This window comes from Notolepis coatsorum (assembly GCF_963971535.1).
Source record: "Notolepis coatsorum genome assembly, chromosome: 7".
NCBI lineage: Eukaryota > Metazoa > Chordata > Actinopteri > Aulopiformes > Paralepididae > Notolepis > Notolepis coatsorum.
In genome coordinates this window covers 43,163,153-43,179,607 of record NC_140171.1, presented here as the reverse complement: position 1 = coordinate 43,179,607, position 16,455 = coordinate 43,163,153, and the positions used below count along the sequence as shown (strand labels likewise).

The window sequence follows — 16,455 nt, the reverse complement described above, 5'->3', positions numbered from 1 at the left end:
GATCCTGGTCGCGCCGGACCGGGGCAAGTCAGTATGGTTCCCGGTCTTGATCCAGCTTCTGGTCGCTCCTCCTTGGGTCATTCCTTGGTCGGCGATGGCCCTCTCACAGCACGACGGGTCACTGTTCCAGTTTCCGGCGTTGGGCCAACGGCTGTTGGTGTGGCTGGTGGGAGGGTGAGTCTGGAGAGGATGGACCCTTCGGTGGTTGATACCATCCGGCGTGCGCATGCTCCCTCCACTGTCGCGGTTTACGCGGGCAGATGGCGTGCGTTCCAAGAGTGGTGTAAGGCGGGGGGCCGGGACCCAGTCTCCTGCCCCCTGAATGCTGTCCTGAGTTATCTCCAGTCTCTCCTTGATAGACTGTCGGCTTCGACGGTGAGGGTATTTGCGGCAGCTATATCCTCCTATCATGAGGGGTTTGAGGGGACTGTCTTGTTCAGCCACCCTCTTGTGAAGCGTTTCCTGCTTGGCGCTCGACGCGTTAAGCCGGTGCAATGCTCCTTGGCTCCGACTTGGGATCTTCAATTGGTCCTCGGTCGGTTGTCCTTGGCCCCGTTTGAGCCACTCGAGCAGGCGCCGTTGGAACGGCTGTCTTTCAAGACTGCGTTCCTGCTGGCTGTCACTTCCGCTAAACGCGTGGGTGAGCTCTGTGCTCTCTCGGTACGTCCAGAGTGCCTGTCTTTTCGGGCCGATTGCGGTGCCACTCTGCGACCTAATCCTGTTTTCATGCCTAAGAATATCCGGAGTTCCTTCCGCTCCCGGGATATTGTGGTTCAGGCGTTTCGTCCTCCTCCTCACGCTAGTGAGTTGGATGCGGGCCTTCACCTGTCATGTCCGGTCCGTGCTTTGGGAATTTACCTCAGCCGTACTCAGGACCTCAGGGTTACCGATCAGCTTTTTGTCTGTTACGATGGTTATCGTGCCGGTAAGGCACTGTCGAAGCAGCGCCTGTCCCATTGGTTGTGCGAGGGCATTACCCTCTGCTACACATTGGCTGGGCAGGATCCCCCTGGGGGCGTCAGGGCGCACTCCACTCGTGGGGTGGCTGCCTCTGCCGCTCTCCTGGGTGGGGCCTCGGTGGAGGACATCTGTGCTGCAGCTTCATGGTCCTCCCCGGGCCCCTTTGTAAGGTTTTACCTCATGGACATGACCAGGGGTTCTGTCTCCCAGGCGGTTCTGGGGTCTGTGGCCTTTCCTGCTTCCCGCCCTTTGGTAGGGTAGCAGGAGTGTGTGGGTATGGGCCACAGTGTGTTAAGTCACACGTGGTTCCGCCTGTGCTGTGTGTTCAAGGGGTTCTAGTTCCCTCTTGTTCACACTCAGGTGGAGTTGACTGCGCCCCCCCTTCATTAGGAAGGATGGGGTGACAGGGCTCCCCGCACCCCTTGATGTGGGCTTACGGGTCCTCAGGGGGTACATCTGTCGGGTCTCGCGTCCGCTCTAACCCATATCTCAATAGGCTTGAGCGGGACGCGATAGCCATACGAAATATAACGATAGGTTATGTAGATAACCTAGTTATATGAGTATTGGCTGAGCCTGAGTTCCCTTTTTTTTAGGGATCTTTTACTGGAACGGGATTTTGGCGAGGAAGGGTGTTTGGTGACCAGTACCATGGTCTTATAGGCTACGCCTCCATAGAGGCGGGACCCGGTCAGGTGTGGGTGCATAAATTGTTCGTGGTGGTGTACACTAGGTACAAGGAGATAAGGGGTATCTCAATAGGCTTGAGCGGGACGCTCAGCCAATACTCATATAACTAGGTTATCTACATAACCTATCGGTTCTCTTACAGTACATGTCAGTAGTGATTAGTTCTGTGGTTTCAGCGTGTCAGGTTCTCTTACAGTACATGTCAGTAGTGATTAGTTCTGTGGTTTCAGTGTGTCAGGTTCTCTTACAGTACATGTCAGTAGTGATTAGTTCTGTGGTTTCAGCGTGTCAGGTTCTCTTACAGTACATGTCAATAGTGATTAGTTCTGTGGTTTCAGCGTGTCAGGTTCTCTTACATTCTCTGGGTCTGGATGAGGGTGAGGACATTGCTCTGTGCAGTGGGAGTGATGTCCACCCAGGCGCTGGTCAGCAGGTGGCCCAGGGAACGACTCCCTGGCAGGTTGGAGCTCGACCCGATGTACAGCCAACGTCCCAACATCTGGAAGAGAGAGACGGCATACAATGTCATTGACAAACACTGTCCAGGGGGCCTTTTCTGTATCATGTGTCACTGTTCATGGATATCTTAAAGAGGGGATGACAATGATTAACAACATTTAAGGGAAATCAATTGACACAATCCAGAAGGTGGTACGACAAAGGGGCAGAGGGTGGGCCTTCCAACTTTCAGCCATATGGAACACAATAGATAATCCATAGTGCCATGGATAGAATATTTGAGCCAGTGCGGTAAGCAAATTTGGCTTGGCAAGATTTCTTGAAATAAGTAAAAATATCTAGGGTTCTATGGCTTACAATTCCATACGGACCCATAGCCTGAAGCCTTATGTAGTACATGTCCAGATTTCATAAAGATCCATTCAGAAATGAGTGATTAGGAGTGATTTTGGTAAACTGTGTACAAAAGAAAAACTGAGTTTTCTCATAGACTTCAATTCATTCGGCTGTTTTTCTCTTCCTGTTTTTTTAGTTTTTTATATTCATATATCCCGTGGGTTATCATTGGAAAGCCACACTCATTGGCTACAAAAATGCACAATCATTTTTGAGATCGGATCTAGATTGACGGAACTACTGCGCCAAGAGTCGGAGTGGTATTTTGCACAAGCCTCAAATACCGGCATGTAACTCGAGAACCGCTGAACGGATTTTGTCGGATATTGTCGCTATCGACAGGCAACAAATAAGCCTTCAATTCGATCTATATATTGTATTACAAAATATGCACACCCGAGCCACTAGGGGTTGCCAAAGTGCCGGTGGGCAAATCATCCTAAAAACGTCCCATATGCGGGTCGGCGCATGCTACTTAATTTAACTAAATAAATACCACTTACAGTACCTTTAACTTTGTATGTGTAATGTGAAGTGATTAAAAGGACTCCCCTTTTTGACATGTGACTTTTTACCCTAATTGTGTTTGATCCCAAATTATATGAATAGCACAATAACAATAGTAATAATATAGTTGGATTCAGTTTCATTACGTAACAGATGAAGATAATCATGATGGATTTACCTGTTGGCTGCTTATTTGTATTGGTTTGAGCAGACTCTCACAGCTGGTGAAAGGAGCAGACTGACCCTCTGAGAGAAGGAGGCACAGCATCACAGGAACACACAAGATCCTCATCATGGCTCTATATTGTCAATGTCTTCCAGCTCAGTTTGTATGTCTTTTGTGTATTCCAGTTAGTTATTCCTCTAAATTCCTCTTTTCCTGTTGCCTTAATCTAAACCCTCACTACCCGTGCAACAAACTTACAATGTCTCTGTTGTATGCCCAAATGAAGCTATTTAACTCCACCTCCTTCATGGCCTCTCAAGGCAAATAATGTTTACGGAAATGATGTAACGAGAGAGCAAGGGAGAGAGAGAGAGAGAGAGAGAGCAGTATCTTACAGGCTTTTTTTCGATTGCTTAAGCACGATTTTTTAAACGGGCCGAATGTTTCAAAACACTACACACAATTAGCACAACCACGCACACAATTAGCAGAACACCTCAGACCCTTTGCTAAATGAAAAACTGTATACACTAATTATACAAAACTATACACTAATTTATAATAAAAAAATATATATACATTTTGTTACCATATGAAACACACGTTTCACATGAGTTAATTCAGTTTGAACCAGTTACACTGCTGTGCTTAACCTAAAACACTTTTAGCAATTCTACTTCTCAGTGATTAGAGTACTGTAAGTGAAGTACACAGAGAATGTGCAAATATACTATACATTCACCAAACACTACACTAAACTACTGCTGCAGACTGTGAAAACATAAATAATTTCTCTCCATATACCCAAATCAGTCAACATGTTGTTACGACCCCCTCCACTCTGTCTCCATTGTCCGCCTATTACGTGTTGTGTTGACCGGTACTGGAGGTGGGCGTGGCTGGAGCACTAATCAGCACCATGGGAAACACCTGGGCCCGGTGTCCCCATGCTCCCTTTAAAACACTTGTGGAGCTTAGTTGCTGGGCGCTCTCCTCATGGGACGCTGTTAGTTTAGTTTGGTGCTTATGATTTCTGTTTGCATTATACAACACGACACCTATACACTTTACAATGCATGCACTCACTTACACTACTGATCTCACTGACTTCATACGCCACTGTTAGTTTAGTTTTGTAAATTATTCCATGTCTTTATCTTTAGTAGTTAAATAAATCATTTGTTAATTGACTTTGGTTGTCTGCGTCTCCCTCTTTGTCATGGCCGTACGGCCGGTTTGTGACAAGTGGGGGCTCGTCCTATTTTGATTTGTTTGACGCCGTTTATTTGGTTTTCTTTTGCGGTAGTATTTTGCTCTACATTTTGAGTGGGAGATGCAGTTTGGAGCGGACATTTGATTTGATCATTTGATTTGGTTGTTTGATTTGGCTATTTTTGTTTGGTTATGTTTCAGGTAAAGCAGAGTTTGTCCTGCAGTCGGCATAGGCGAGCAGGTGTCAACTGTCAGTGGTGATTGTAGGGTTCGCTGGTGCGTACATTTGGGCTTGTGTGTGATCGTAAGGGTTTCCCCCCCGATAAGATAAAACCCAATGGAAAAACATGCACAACAACAGATCGCTAACGCTGTCGCGTCCCTGACGAAGACGGGCAGGATCACTTGGATTGGTCCCCGGGGCGTGGCCCACGCCGACGCCCTATCTGCTCCCGGCTGCCCTTGGGGGGAAGGACGACGGGATGGGTCAAGTGCAGAGACTCAATCGCATCGGCGACCCAAGAAATTGCATGTGTGTGTTCCTGTGTGTGTGTGCCACCCATCGCATGTGTGTGTCGTTTGCATGCCAAATAAAGACTTCCTAAGTCCTGCATTATATATTATTTGGGCTTGTGTGTGAGTCGCTCTGCGTAGGCATTAGTAGTGCAGTCCGTGGACTCGTTGTTTTATTTTTTTACTTGTTATTTTTGTGTGGTGTGCGGTTAGAGCAGTTGCCTCGGGTACACATCCAGAGCTGTCTATGTAGTGTAGTGTAGTTTCTGATAGGCAGTCTATGTAGAGAGGGACTTCCACACCAGTATTCCTTTTGTACGTACTAGTTGACTTGGCAGCACTGTCTGTTGGTTTTGGAATTTTGTTTCAAGATTCAAGAGTTTTAGTTGTCACATAAATACCAGGGCATACAGTGAAATGCGGGTGGCCATGCCCGCTTTGATTGTGCAATAATACTAATAATAAAATAGACAGGTAATAAAAAGACATAATGGGCATGATAAAATAGACATGCTAAAGTCCTGAGTGCAATACAATGTTAGCTACGGATTTAAATTAAGGCACTGGGTCCTATGTACACTACTATACAATATACAGTTTTTACTTAATATCCTTATGCTATACTTGCTATATCTAAAACTATACTATACAAGAACCACATCGGTTCTTTCCTTAAAGTGACCTTTATTTTCCTCGTTCCTTTAAAGTGTCCTTTCCATTTTGTTTAAAGTGACCGTTTGTGTGAGCGATTGCAGCATGTGTGTTGTGTGTGTGCTCATGTGTCATGTGTGTGTGGAGAGTTCAGTGTTCAGTGTTCTGATGGCCTGGGGGAAGAAGCTGAGCCGTAGTCTCTCTGTTCTTGTTGTGTGTGTGCGTAGGCGCTTGCCTGACAGCAGCAGCTTGAACAGGCTGTTGTTGGGGTGGTGGGGGTCTTTCATTCTTCTACACACTCTGGATTTGCACCTCCTGTTATATAAGTCCTTCAGGGGTGGTAGTGCAATACGCGTAGTACGCTCTGCTGAGCGCACCACTCTCTGTAGGGCCTTCCTGTCCTGGGCCGTGCTGTTTCCAAACCAGGCAGTTATGTTTCCAGTCACAATGCTCTCTACAGCCCCGGAATAGAAGGAGTGGAGTATCTTCCCCGATACTCTGAACTTCCTTAAAACCTCTTAACCTGCGCCCCCAAAAGTTGCCATTTGTTTTCGTTTTTGAGGACTGCATACTTTTTTTGCAAACCAAAATACTATACTTTATCCTTATAGCACATGCATGAGCCTGGTCTCTTTTGAAAGATAACATTCTGAAGTTTATGATACAATAAAGAGAGATCACTTTTAGTGCTAATGAAATAGAGTAACATATGTCTGATATGGCTTACAGTTCCACACGGACCCATAGCCTGAAGCCTTATGTAGTACATGTCCAAATTTCATAAAGATCCATTCATAAATGAGTGATTAGGAGTGGTTTTGGTAAACTGTGTACAAAATAAAAACTCAGTCTTCTCATAGACTTCAATTAATTCGGCTGTTTTTCTCTTCCTGTTTTCGCTTGTTACTTTTTCACCTAGATCCCTGATTCATACACCCCCAGCTGGGGTATCATTGGAAAGCCACATTCATTGGCTACAACCCTCCACAATCATTTTTGAGATTGCCAAATGATTGACGGAACTAGAGCCCCAAGAGTCGGGAGTGGTATTTTCGCAATACCGTGCACTTTGCACAAGCCTCAAATACCGGCATGTAACTCGAGAACCGCTGAACGGATTTCGTCACCTGAAAGGGCTATCGACAATGCACACCCGAGCCACTAGTGGTCGCCAAAGTGCCGGTGGGCAAATCGTCCTAAAAAGGGCCCACATGTGGGCCCTTGCATGTTAAGAGGCTGTCTCAGGTGATAGAGGCGCTGTTTCGCCTTTTTTACCACAGAGTCTATGTGTGTTGTCCATGTCAGGTCCTCTGTGATGTGGACTCCCAGGTACTTAAAACTGCTCACCCTGTCTACGTTAGCCCCATTTATCCACAGTGGCTGTATTCTCCTAAAATCCATGATCAGCTCCTTAGTTTTACCAATGTTCAGGAGTAGGCTGTACATCAACCTCCTCCCGGTAGGCCTTCTCGTCGTTGTTAGAGTCTTGTTGTGTAGACGTACGATATGTGATGATGACATGACACACGAGGGTAATAATTATTTGTATTTTCAGGCTGTATCGGAGCCTATACAGCCTGAAAATACAAATAATTATTACCCTTGTGTCGTGTCATCATTTATTTATTTTTATTTATATAGCACGTTTCCAGGCAGCGGCAGCTGGCACCACATCACATATCGCAATATACTGAGCACACATTAGGAACAAACACATAATTCAAATGTAACGTTAGCGCCCACCACATCAAGTACGTCTACACAACAAGAGTTGTAGGTCGGAAATGATGGAATAGATTTCCATTCAACAGACGGCAACACACGTCGAAGTCAAGTCTCACTCACGTGAGACTTCTGTCTACATACTCTGTCAATCCCTGGCCAGGGTACTCCTGGGTCCTAGTGCCCCCCACACGTCACACTATATGTCATGCACATGTATTTTATATGTTAATAAAATTGCATTTATCTATAGTCCTAATTCTGTCACTGTTTGATGTCACAAAGAAGGGTGTATCCGAAAGCTGTCTACAACATGGGGGACCCTGATGTAAACAAGACGAAAGTCTTTCTCTGGTTTGCATCCCCTTAACAATTGTATGTATTGAGCTGTACTGTACTGTACCCATTCTGCAATCTGTTAATAAACTTTTCAATCAATCAATCAAAACATTTGTAACAGGTGATGAAAAAGTAAACAAATAATTAACTGTATTAGACATTTGTTAATGATGAATAGGCTTCACTTCAGATTAGGGCACACAATAGCATCTGCAAATGATTTATAGATGTTTTATGAATGTCTTAACAAATCATTTGTTGAACATGAACAAATAAATGGAGGTACAGTATAGTAGTTTTTCATATCCATTTTTCAAAGCATCTACAAATGTGTTACTACACATTAAACAACACTATTTAATGATGAACAAATCAAGTACAAACAATGTAGATAATGAGTTATAAATAATGTAGAACTAATTTGTAAATGTTATACAAATATAGTTATAAATGATTTAATAATAATTTACGAATGTATATAAATGATTTGTTCATGGTTAGTTCATTATCTACAAATACCTTATAAAGGTCTTATAACTGAGTGTTATTATAAAGTGTTACCCATTATTATTACAGTGTGTTTTGTCATGAAAAGCACAGGAGGCATATGCGGCTTTAGGCAATGATAATCTATCCTATCCGTCAGTTAAGACTGCGGTACTGAAGGCCTGAGTTGGTCCCAGAGGCATATCGGCAGTGCTTCAGGACGTGGGAAAAGGGGGTAAATCAAACGCATATGGAGTTTGCGAGAGAGCTGATAAGTCATTTAAATCGTTGGCGTATGGCCTCGAATGTGAATGATTTTGAGAATCTGTGTGATTTGGTCACCTTGGAACAGTTTAAAAACGATCTGCCCAGCGGGTTTGCCACATACCTTAATGAACGTAAAAAAAATAACTGTTACAGAGGCTGCGGGATTGGCTGACGAATACATCAGCATTTCTACAGAGTTTTGCCTGAGAAGCGTAAATATTTAGACGCAGAGGTGAAATACATGGTTGACAATGATATTGCAGGGCGGCTAAGTGGCGCAGTGGGCAAGGCGCTCGCCACTAACGCAGGAGATGCTGGGTTCGAGCCCAGCTCTCTGCGTTGCTACCAGCTTGGCTGGTCGTTCATACTAACACAATTGGCAGTGTTAGGGGTGGGAAAGCTGGTGGGTGGGGATTGGACGTTGTGGACAGCGACTCCTACAGGTCGGTTGGTGCGCCTGTACAGCAGAATCAGGAAGTGACGGGGGCAGCTTGAGCCTCCCACGCGTTACTCCTCGCCACTGAGAGTTCGAGCTGTCTGGTGAAAAGATGCGACAGCTGCCTCCTTGTGTACCGGAGGGGACACGTGATGCAAGGCTTGGTCCTCACTGCAGCCGACCAGTGGGAGGCATAGTCTAGCAACGGTCGAGACAGGGGAGGGGAGAATTGAAGGGAGAATTGGCGAGGCGAAATTGGGATGGGAGAAAAATAAGGAAAAAAGTGGATAAAAAAAAGACAATGATATTGCGGTGCCTTCAGCATCAAGCTGCGCTTCTCTGTTTCTTTTGGTGCCTAAGAGTGACAAAACACCAAGGTTTTGTTCAGACTTCCGAAAGGTCAACAAAGTGATGCCCTTCAGGGCCCTGTTTCATGTACGTGGTTCAACTAAGTCGATCAACATGTCCATTATCCAGCTTCAGTTAACCCGATGTTCAAAGCCGGGATTTTCCTGTTTCACAAAGGAGGATTCAGTCTCGTTAACTCAAGCCAGACTTGAGAGTCAGGCTCAAGTCAGGCTAGATGCGCGCTCCCGTTTTAGGTGGAAAGCCAGCACGTATCGATGGCAGAGACCCTGATTCTCAACGGCATTGATTGATTAATTGATTTAAGACTTTATTGACAGATTGCAATAGGCTCAATCGCCTCGCCGACAAGTTAAATGCGTTATCTATAGGCTAATTCTAAGTCCCTCATTACCTCAATCAATCAGATTATATTTCTTTAAACTTGCCTGCTGGATTGAATAATCAAATGAGATCTTGCTAGCGAAAATTATTAGTTAACTGTTATACAGAATTACGATACGGCTCTCTTACCCATTGATTGATGTATAGTCAATCTTTTACTTATCTTCTCTGTGGTGTAACGGGTTCTACTTTTGACTTTCACACGGACGACCGGGGTTCAAGGCCCTAGTCTTTTCCTTCTTTTTGCAATATAGGAATAATTCAATTTGGTGCACGTTGAGAGCTATATAAAGAATGACATCCTCAATGCATGTAGATTTATAATATTTTAACTTAAAACCAGGCTACTTTGGCGTATAATCATTAATATTATATTCAAAAAAATCATATTGGAAACACGGGGATTTGAACCCCGGTCGCTGAATTGGCAGGCATGAGCACTACCGCTGGGCCACTGGGCCAGATGGGATAAATTCATTGTTTATACATTAATGAACGAGAGACCCGTGTTTAGAATATCCGTTGTTTTGAATGAAGTTTATCTCTTTATCCTCATTCATTAATGTGACGTCAACGGCTCATTCAATTTCTCAAATCCGTCAAACAGCGCATCTCATCAGACATCTTAATCCCAGTTACAATTAAAATAACCACATCATGTGTACATCGCACGAGCGAGCGCCACCGTCGCCACGGTATATATAACGTGCATTATTTAGGACAAAGTGAATTGAATATCAGCATTTTGGGTCTATTTTACATTTCAAAAGCCCCCTCTGGAAGAATGGAGCACAAAAACGTAATTCAGAATGGTATAATGCAGATCGTAGACTGTGGGAATAGTTTCAGGAAACGGGCTGTCACTTCTTTGCGGGGGCGTGGCGATAGTTCAGGCTAACTTGAACTTGAACTCTGCTTTCGAGCAGGCTCAAACTTTTGGATATGTTGTCATGGTGATTTGGGAAATCCACGTACATGAAATCGGAAAGTCAGGCTAACACAGTTATCCAGATAAAGTTATCCGGCTAACTCGGTTATCCCGGTACATGGAACGGGGCCCAGATGGAAAAATGCACCAGCTACTTTTCAACATTTAATGAACCGTGTGGTGGCTGGTCTGGCTGGCTGTGCGGCCTATCTGGACATCCGACACCGGTGACAATGTGGTTGCAGACGCACTGTCACGAGCTCCAGTGTAATAATAATAATAATAATAATAATAATAATAATAATAATAATAATAATAATAATAATAATAATAATAATAATAATAATAATAATAATAATAAATTCAATTTGTACCACACTTTATATTTGTGAAAATCTCAAAGTGCTAATGTAGTTCAACTCTCGTTCTTTCTCCTATGGACCACCGTCTTATGTTATGACCCCCTCCACTCTGTCTCCATTGTCCGCCTATTGCGTGTTGTGTTGACCGGTACTGGAGGTGGGCGTGGCTGGAGCACTAATCAGCACCATGGGAAACACCTGGGCCCGGTGGCGTGAATACTTTCGGCAGCCAACATGCCCTTCCGCGTTGCTCTGATTGGCCGAGCGCGCGCATGCGCATGAGCCGCGACACGCTCCTCTGCCAGGCAGGAATACTAAGCTCCGCTTAACACAATTTATACAAATGGAAGTATTGATTTCGCCATAACGAATCATTAAAAAAATATACCGTTAACTGGAATATGTTGTGCCTTTACACATATGTTGGATTATGTAATTGGTTTGTCATGACAAACCAATAAAAAATCGCGAATTAACCGGTGGCTACAACAACACACAGTAACTACATGCATCATTGTTTACAATGAACGGTGGGGCTAATCGAAAGGACTGGACACGGACGCGTTAAACAGCAATCAAGTCATTTAATATAACAGTCCGGTTCTGTGTTTGTTTGTGTCTGTAGATTGTTGGTGAACAACTAACGCGTCCGTGTCCAGTCCTTCCATTCATTGTAAACAATGATGCATGTAGTTACTGTGTGTTGTTGTAGCCACCGGTTAATTCGCGATTTTTTATTGGTTTGTCATGACAAACCAATTACATAATCCAACATATGTGTAAAGGCACAACATATTCCAGTTAACGGTATATTTTTTTAATGATTCGTTACGGCGAAATCAATACTTCCATTTGTATAAATTGCGTTAAGATTCCTGCCTGGCAGAGGAGCGTGTCGTGGCTCATGCGCATGCGCGCGCTCGGCCAATCAGAGCAACGCGGAAGGGTATGTTGGCTGCCGAAAGTATTCACGCGGCCCGGTGTCCCCATGCTCCCTTTAAAACACTCGTGGTCTTAGTTGCTGGGGGCTCTCGTTAGTTAGTTTAGTGTTTATGATTTGTGTTTGCATTATACAACATGACACCTATACACTTTACAATGCATGCACTCACTTACACTACTGATCTCACTGACTTCATATGCCACTGTTAGTTTAGTTTTGTTAATTATTCCTTGTCCTTATCTTTAGTAGTTAAATAAATCATTTGTTAATTGACTTTGGTTGTCTGTGTCTCCCTCTTTGTCATTGCTGTATGGCCGGTTTGTGACAATGTCAACATGGAGAATCACAACAAAACATGTCCCAGTTTCCATGCTACTACAGTAGTATGTATAACACCGTAAGCTCAGCAAATATCGAACACACATAAAATACTGTATCGAGTACACGTTACAATTACAGTAAAACAAAAACAAAACAAAAATTAAATAAGAGTACAGAAAATACTAGCCATTATCTCATCGCCTATAGCCCTAGCTGGATCTGGCCAGAGAATTTATGGGAAACTGTGTTGAAGGCAGAGGTTCTGTGTAGGATTGTTAGTAACTGTCTAACTGCATATATAACTGTTCACACTATTAACTGTCTACCTGCATATATAACTGTGTCCACTAGAGGGCGCTCAGGAGACACTCAGGAGTACTACCAGGTGGCGAGTATAAGTAGCTATGTCTCCTCCCACTTCTCTCTCTCCCCCCATGTCTCTCAGTGAGAGAAGACATAAGACCTGTAGAACTGCTGCTCTTCATGTGAATAAATAAACCACGCCAGTTAAGGCTCAAGATAGAAACCATGCCTCTTGACCACATTATTGTCGCCCTATAGCCGAATTCTGTTAACAAACTGGGACAATGTTTTGTTGTGATTCTCCATGTTGACAGATTTGGGTATATGGAGAGAAATGTATTATATTTTCATCAGTCTGCAGCATTGGTCTTGTGTAGTGTTTGGTGAATCTACTGTATTGTATATTTGTACTTCACTCTCCTTCCATTTTGGTTGAAGACAGGTGAACTCACCTGCTGCGTTTGTATAGTGCTTAAACCTGATTGCTGTGTCTACAATTAAGCAATAATTAGTTTGTGCACCTGATGGCTGTGTTTAACCAATTGGCTCATGTGTGGTAATTTGACATTCTGTGTCTAATGTAATGCAAGTGTGTTTAGTGTTTTGCAAATCACTGTTTATTGTTTTTGACAGCTTTTTATTGTATTTTGCAAAAAGTGAGACTGAAATTGTGCTTATAGTGGTGCAAATCTGGTCCCATGTTTTGCTCCTTGAGTGTAAGGTTTTGATAATTGTGTAATACTTTTGATTTGAGTGTTCATGCAATCGAAAGAAAACTGTAAATCTTTTAATCCCACCACTTACTTCGAGACCTATGACCTATGTGCTGAGATACTTTGTACAGTATCTTACATTTTACAGTAATCTCACCACTTACTCTGAACGATCTTAGAAATGTCAGTACAAGTTAGCCATAACTTGTTGGGGGTGGAGCGACAGCAACCACCTCCAACTCAACACCAGTAAGACCAAGGAGCTGGTGGTGGACTTCCGGAGGGGCAAGAAGAGGCCCCCCCCGATTCCCATCACCATCCGAGGGGTGGAGGTGGTGGACTCATATAAGTTCCTTGGGGTACACCTGAACAATAAACTGGACTGGTCGGATAACACAGAGGCCCTCTACAGGAAGGGACAGAGCAGGCTGTTCTTCCTGAGGAGACTCAGGTCCTTCAACGTGTGCAATAGACTGCTGCAGTCATTTTACCAGTCTGTAGTGGCCAGCGTCCTCTTCTATGCTGTGGCATGCTGGGGAGGCTACATCAACTCAAGGGACACCAACAAGCTCAACAAGCTGGTGAGGAAGGCTAGCTCCGTGGTGGGAGTCGAGCTACCTAGACTAGAGGTGATGGCAGAGAGGGGGATGAGAAGGAAGCTGGCTGCCATCATGGAGAACCCCTACCACCCCCTCTACGACGAGCTAGTCAAGATGAGAAGCTCGTTCAGCCACAGACTCATACCCCCCCCCAACTAACCGCCTCGGACAGTCCTTCATACCAGCGGCCTCCAGGCTCCACAACAGGGGGCAGCGACTGCTGCCAGACATTGACCTAGGACTAATAAGAACCCAAGGAGGACAATAACACTACCTTAGGCATACTGCACCTTATGTGGATACTGTGATACTGTGAATAATGTATATTTCAGTGGATACTGTGATACTGTGAATAATGTATATTTCAGTAGATAGCAAATTATAGCACTACCTTATGCATACTGCACCTTATGTGACACTGAATATATTTTTCAGTTAGATAGTAAATTATATTGACCTATTTGTTTACACTGCTTGTGTTGTTTTTACTACCTGTACCCCCCCCCCCCTCCCCCATGCTGCTATGATGCCTGAATTTCCCCAAGGGGATCAATAAAGGAATATCTTATCTTATAACAACCCAGGAGAGTGGTGCAAACAGTTACATAATTTAGTTTCTGAAGACATTTTAACAGCAAATGAGCACATTACTTGTGCTTTTAACATCCACCACTAGACTTTTATGTTTAACAAATGATTTATTAAACATTTATTATATATTAATAATTTCTAGTTTTTCCGACAGCCCGTATTCTGTGTAAACTACTCAACATGTACAAATGTCTCTTTAAAGGACCGGACCAGACTCTTTAAAGGACCGGACCAGACCAGACACATCCTGATGTCATTCTTGCCATGATACAAAAATCAAGGCACGCTTCTTTTTTTTAATAATCTTTTACTTCGTATTTTCATTTGGAATCTGTTGCTGTCAACTCTCAATATGAAGTCCAGAGCTGTCACTATCAGTGAAGTAATAATTGAGGCAATTGCGGATATATATTCAAAACTCTAGAGAAGTAATGTTACTTGTTATGATTATGACATTCTATTCCTTGCAAATACTGCTTTCTTTTCTTCTGTTTTTTTATCATTTACTATAGATAAGAGAGCAAGAATCTGTAAATTGTGTGATGTAAGGAAGGGGCAGGATTAGATAAGCACTGCTTCTTTCTGCCCCTTCTCGAACCAAATTCTATGTTTTGGTTTCTTTTTATTTGTATGTGTGAGTGTGTTTGTGTGTATACGTACAGTATGTGTTTGTAGATATATGTATATTGTTTTTGCTTTTATCAATTTGTTGTGATATTTTTGTGTGTTGGTTCGAGATAAATAAAAATCAATCAATCAAAAAAGTAAGCCATCAGTAGGCTGAAAAACTAAAACAATAAAACACGCTCAGATAGCAATCACATCAGCTGTTTTAAACATTGTTCAAAAGAAAGAACACTGGTTTAGCAACACCAAAAGACCCGGTAGACCACGGAAAACAACTGGTGGAATCAGATGTCAATAGTGTGGTATTATTTTTGTCAGATAAGGTGACTTTCGTGGGTTTATGTGGTGTTTGACACATTTCCAGATCAAATGGAAGCCTATGGCAGTGGTGGACCAGGAGAAAATAATGGGGGAAATAACTTCTAAACAAAGCATCTTGAGTTTTGTATCAAGGCAAGAATTCACTTGGAACCCACATGGTATGGTTATAAGTTTATAGGTTATCCGTGGTCTTACCTCTTTCAGTGTTTCTCACCGGTTATAATTAATCTAATCTGAAGTTGCAACAAATCACAATCTGATTATAAAACAGTTTTCCATCTTGTAGACAGCTTTGGGATCCAACACACAAGGATACACGTCTAAACAAGACTTTTTTCTTTTTTACAAATTCACACCTTCATTTCTGACTCTGGTCTCCTCTCCATCCCTACCACCAACCGTTCCCAGAGCCTTCGGTGTTGCCGCACCCACCCTCTGGAACTCCCTCCCTCCAGACATCCGCAACGCTACAACCCTGGACTCATTTATATCACTACTCAAATCGCACCTCTTCACCAAATGTATTAACTCCTCTGCCTGACTTCCTTCCTTTACCCAATAGTCCCCGATTTCCTTCCCCTTAGTTTATCTCCCTATTTATATGATAGGCATATGTCTCTCTGATTTATTTCCCCTTAGTTTGTTTAACTCTTCTGTTAAGCGCCTTGGGTTCCTTGAAAGGCGCTATATACATTTAAGAATAAATTATTATTATTATTATTAATTCCACTAATGTAATAGTCTCTTTTCAGATATGCCCAAAAAAGTACTTGGGCAGCTACAGCTCATTCAGAATGCTGTGCCTTGATTCCTACATGACCTGCGCATGTGTTCTAGCAAACGTTTGAGTGACCAGTCCTGCCCCCTGGGGGGAAAACATGTTTTTGAATGGAGCGGATCTTTATAATTAGTACATGATTTACAGTTAGTCACCTGTATTTATAAATACATAAATACAAAGATGTCAATTCTAACTGGATTCTGAGTTTAGCTAAAAACAGTAGGCTAGGTCATTTGCTCCAGATTCTTCACGTTCTAAATTAAAATGACAGCCTCCCCTAGCAAAACTAATTCAATAGGGTTTAACAACTGTCTCCACTCATCTTCCCGAATGCCCCCTATGGCACACTGTTCTATCTGGTCCTAGCTAGTGTAGTACTCTGACGCGCCTTGTTCTAAAACCGCTCCAATAT

General features: G+C 43.3%; 1 protein-coding gene across 1 annotated transcript in view; it reads right to left on the bottom strand.

Moving 5' to 3' along the window:
* The window catches only part of LOC311232371 (uncharacterized protein), a 76,112-nt gene extending 72,682 nt beyond the window's left edge, over positions 1–3,430 (bottom strand). Inside the window, exons 1-2 of the mRNA XM_084319151.1 lie at positions 3,191–3,430; positions 2,007–2,149 (exon numbers count right to left, since the gene is read on the bottom strand). Of these exons, the coding sequence (XP_084175277.1) occupies positions 2,007–2,149; positions 3,191–3,307 (260 nt within the window). The 5' untranslated portion in view covers positions 3,308–3,430. The remainder of the gene's footprint in view (positions 1–2,006; positions 2,150–3,190) is intronic.
* Between the last annotated feature and the right edge of the window lie 13,025 nt (positions 3,431–16,455).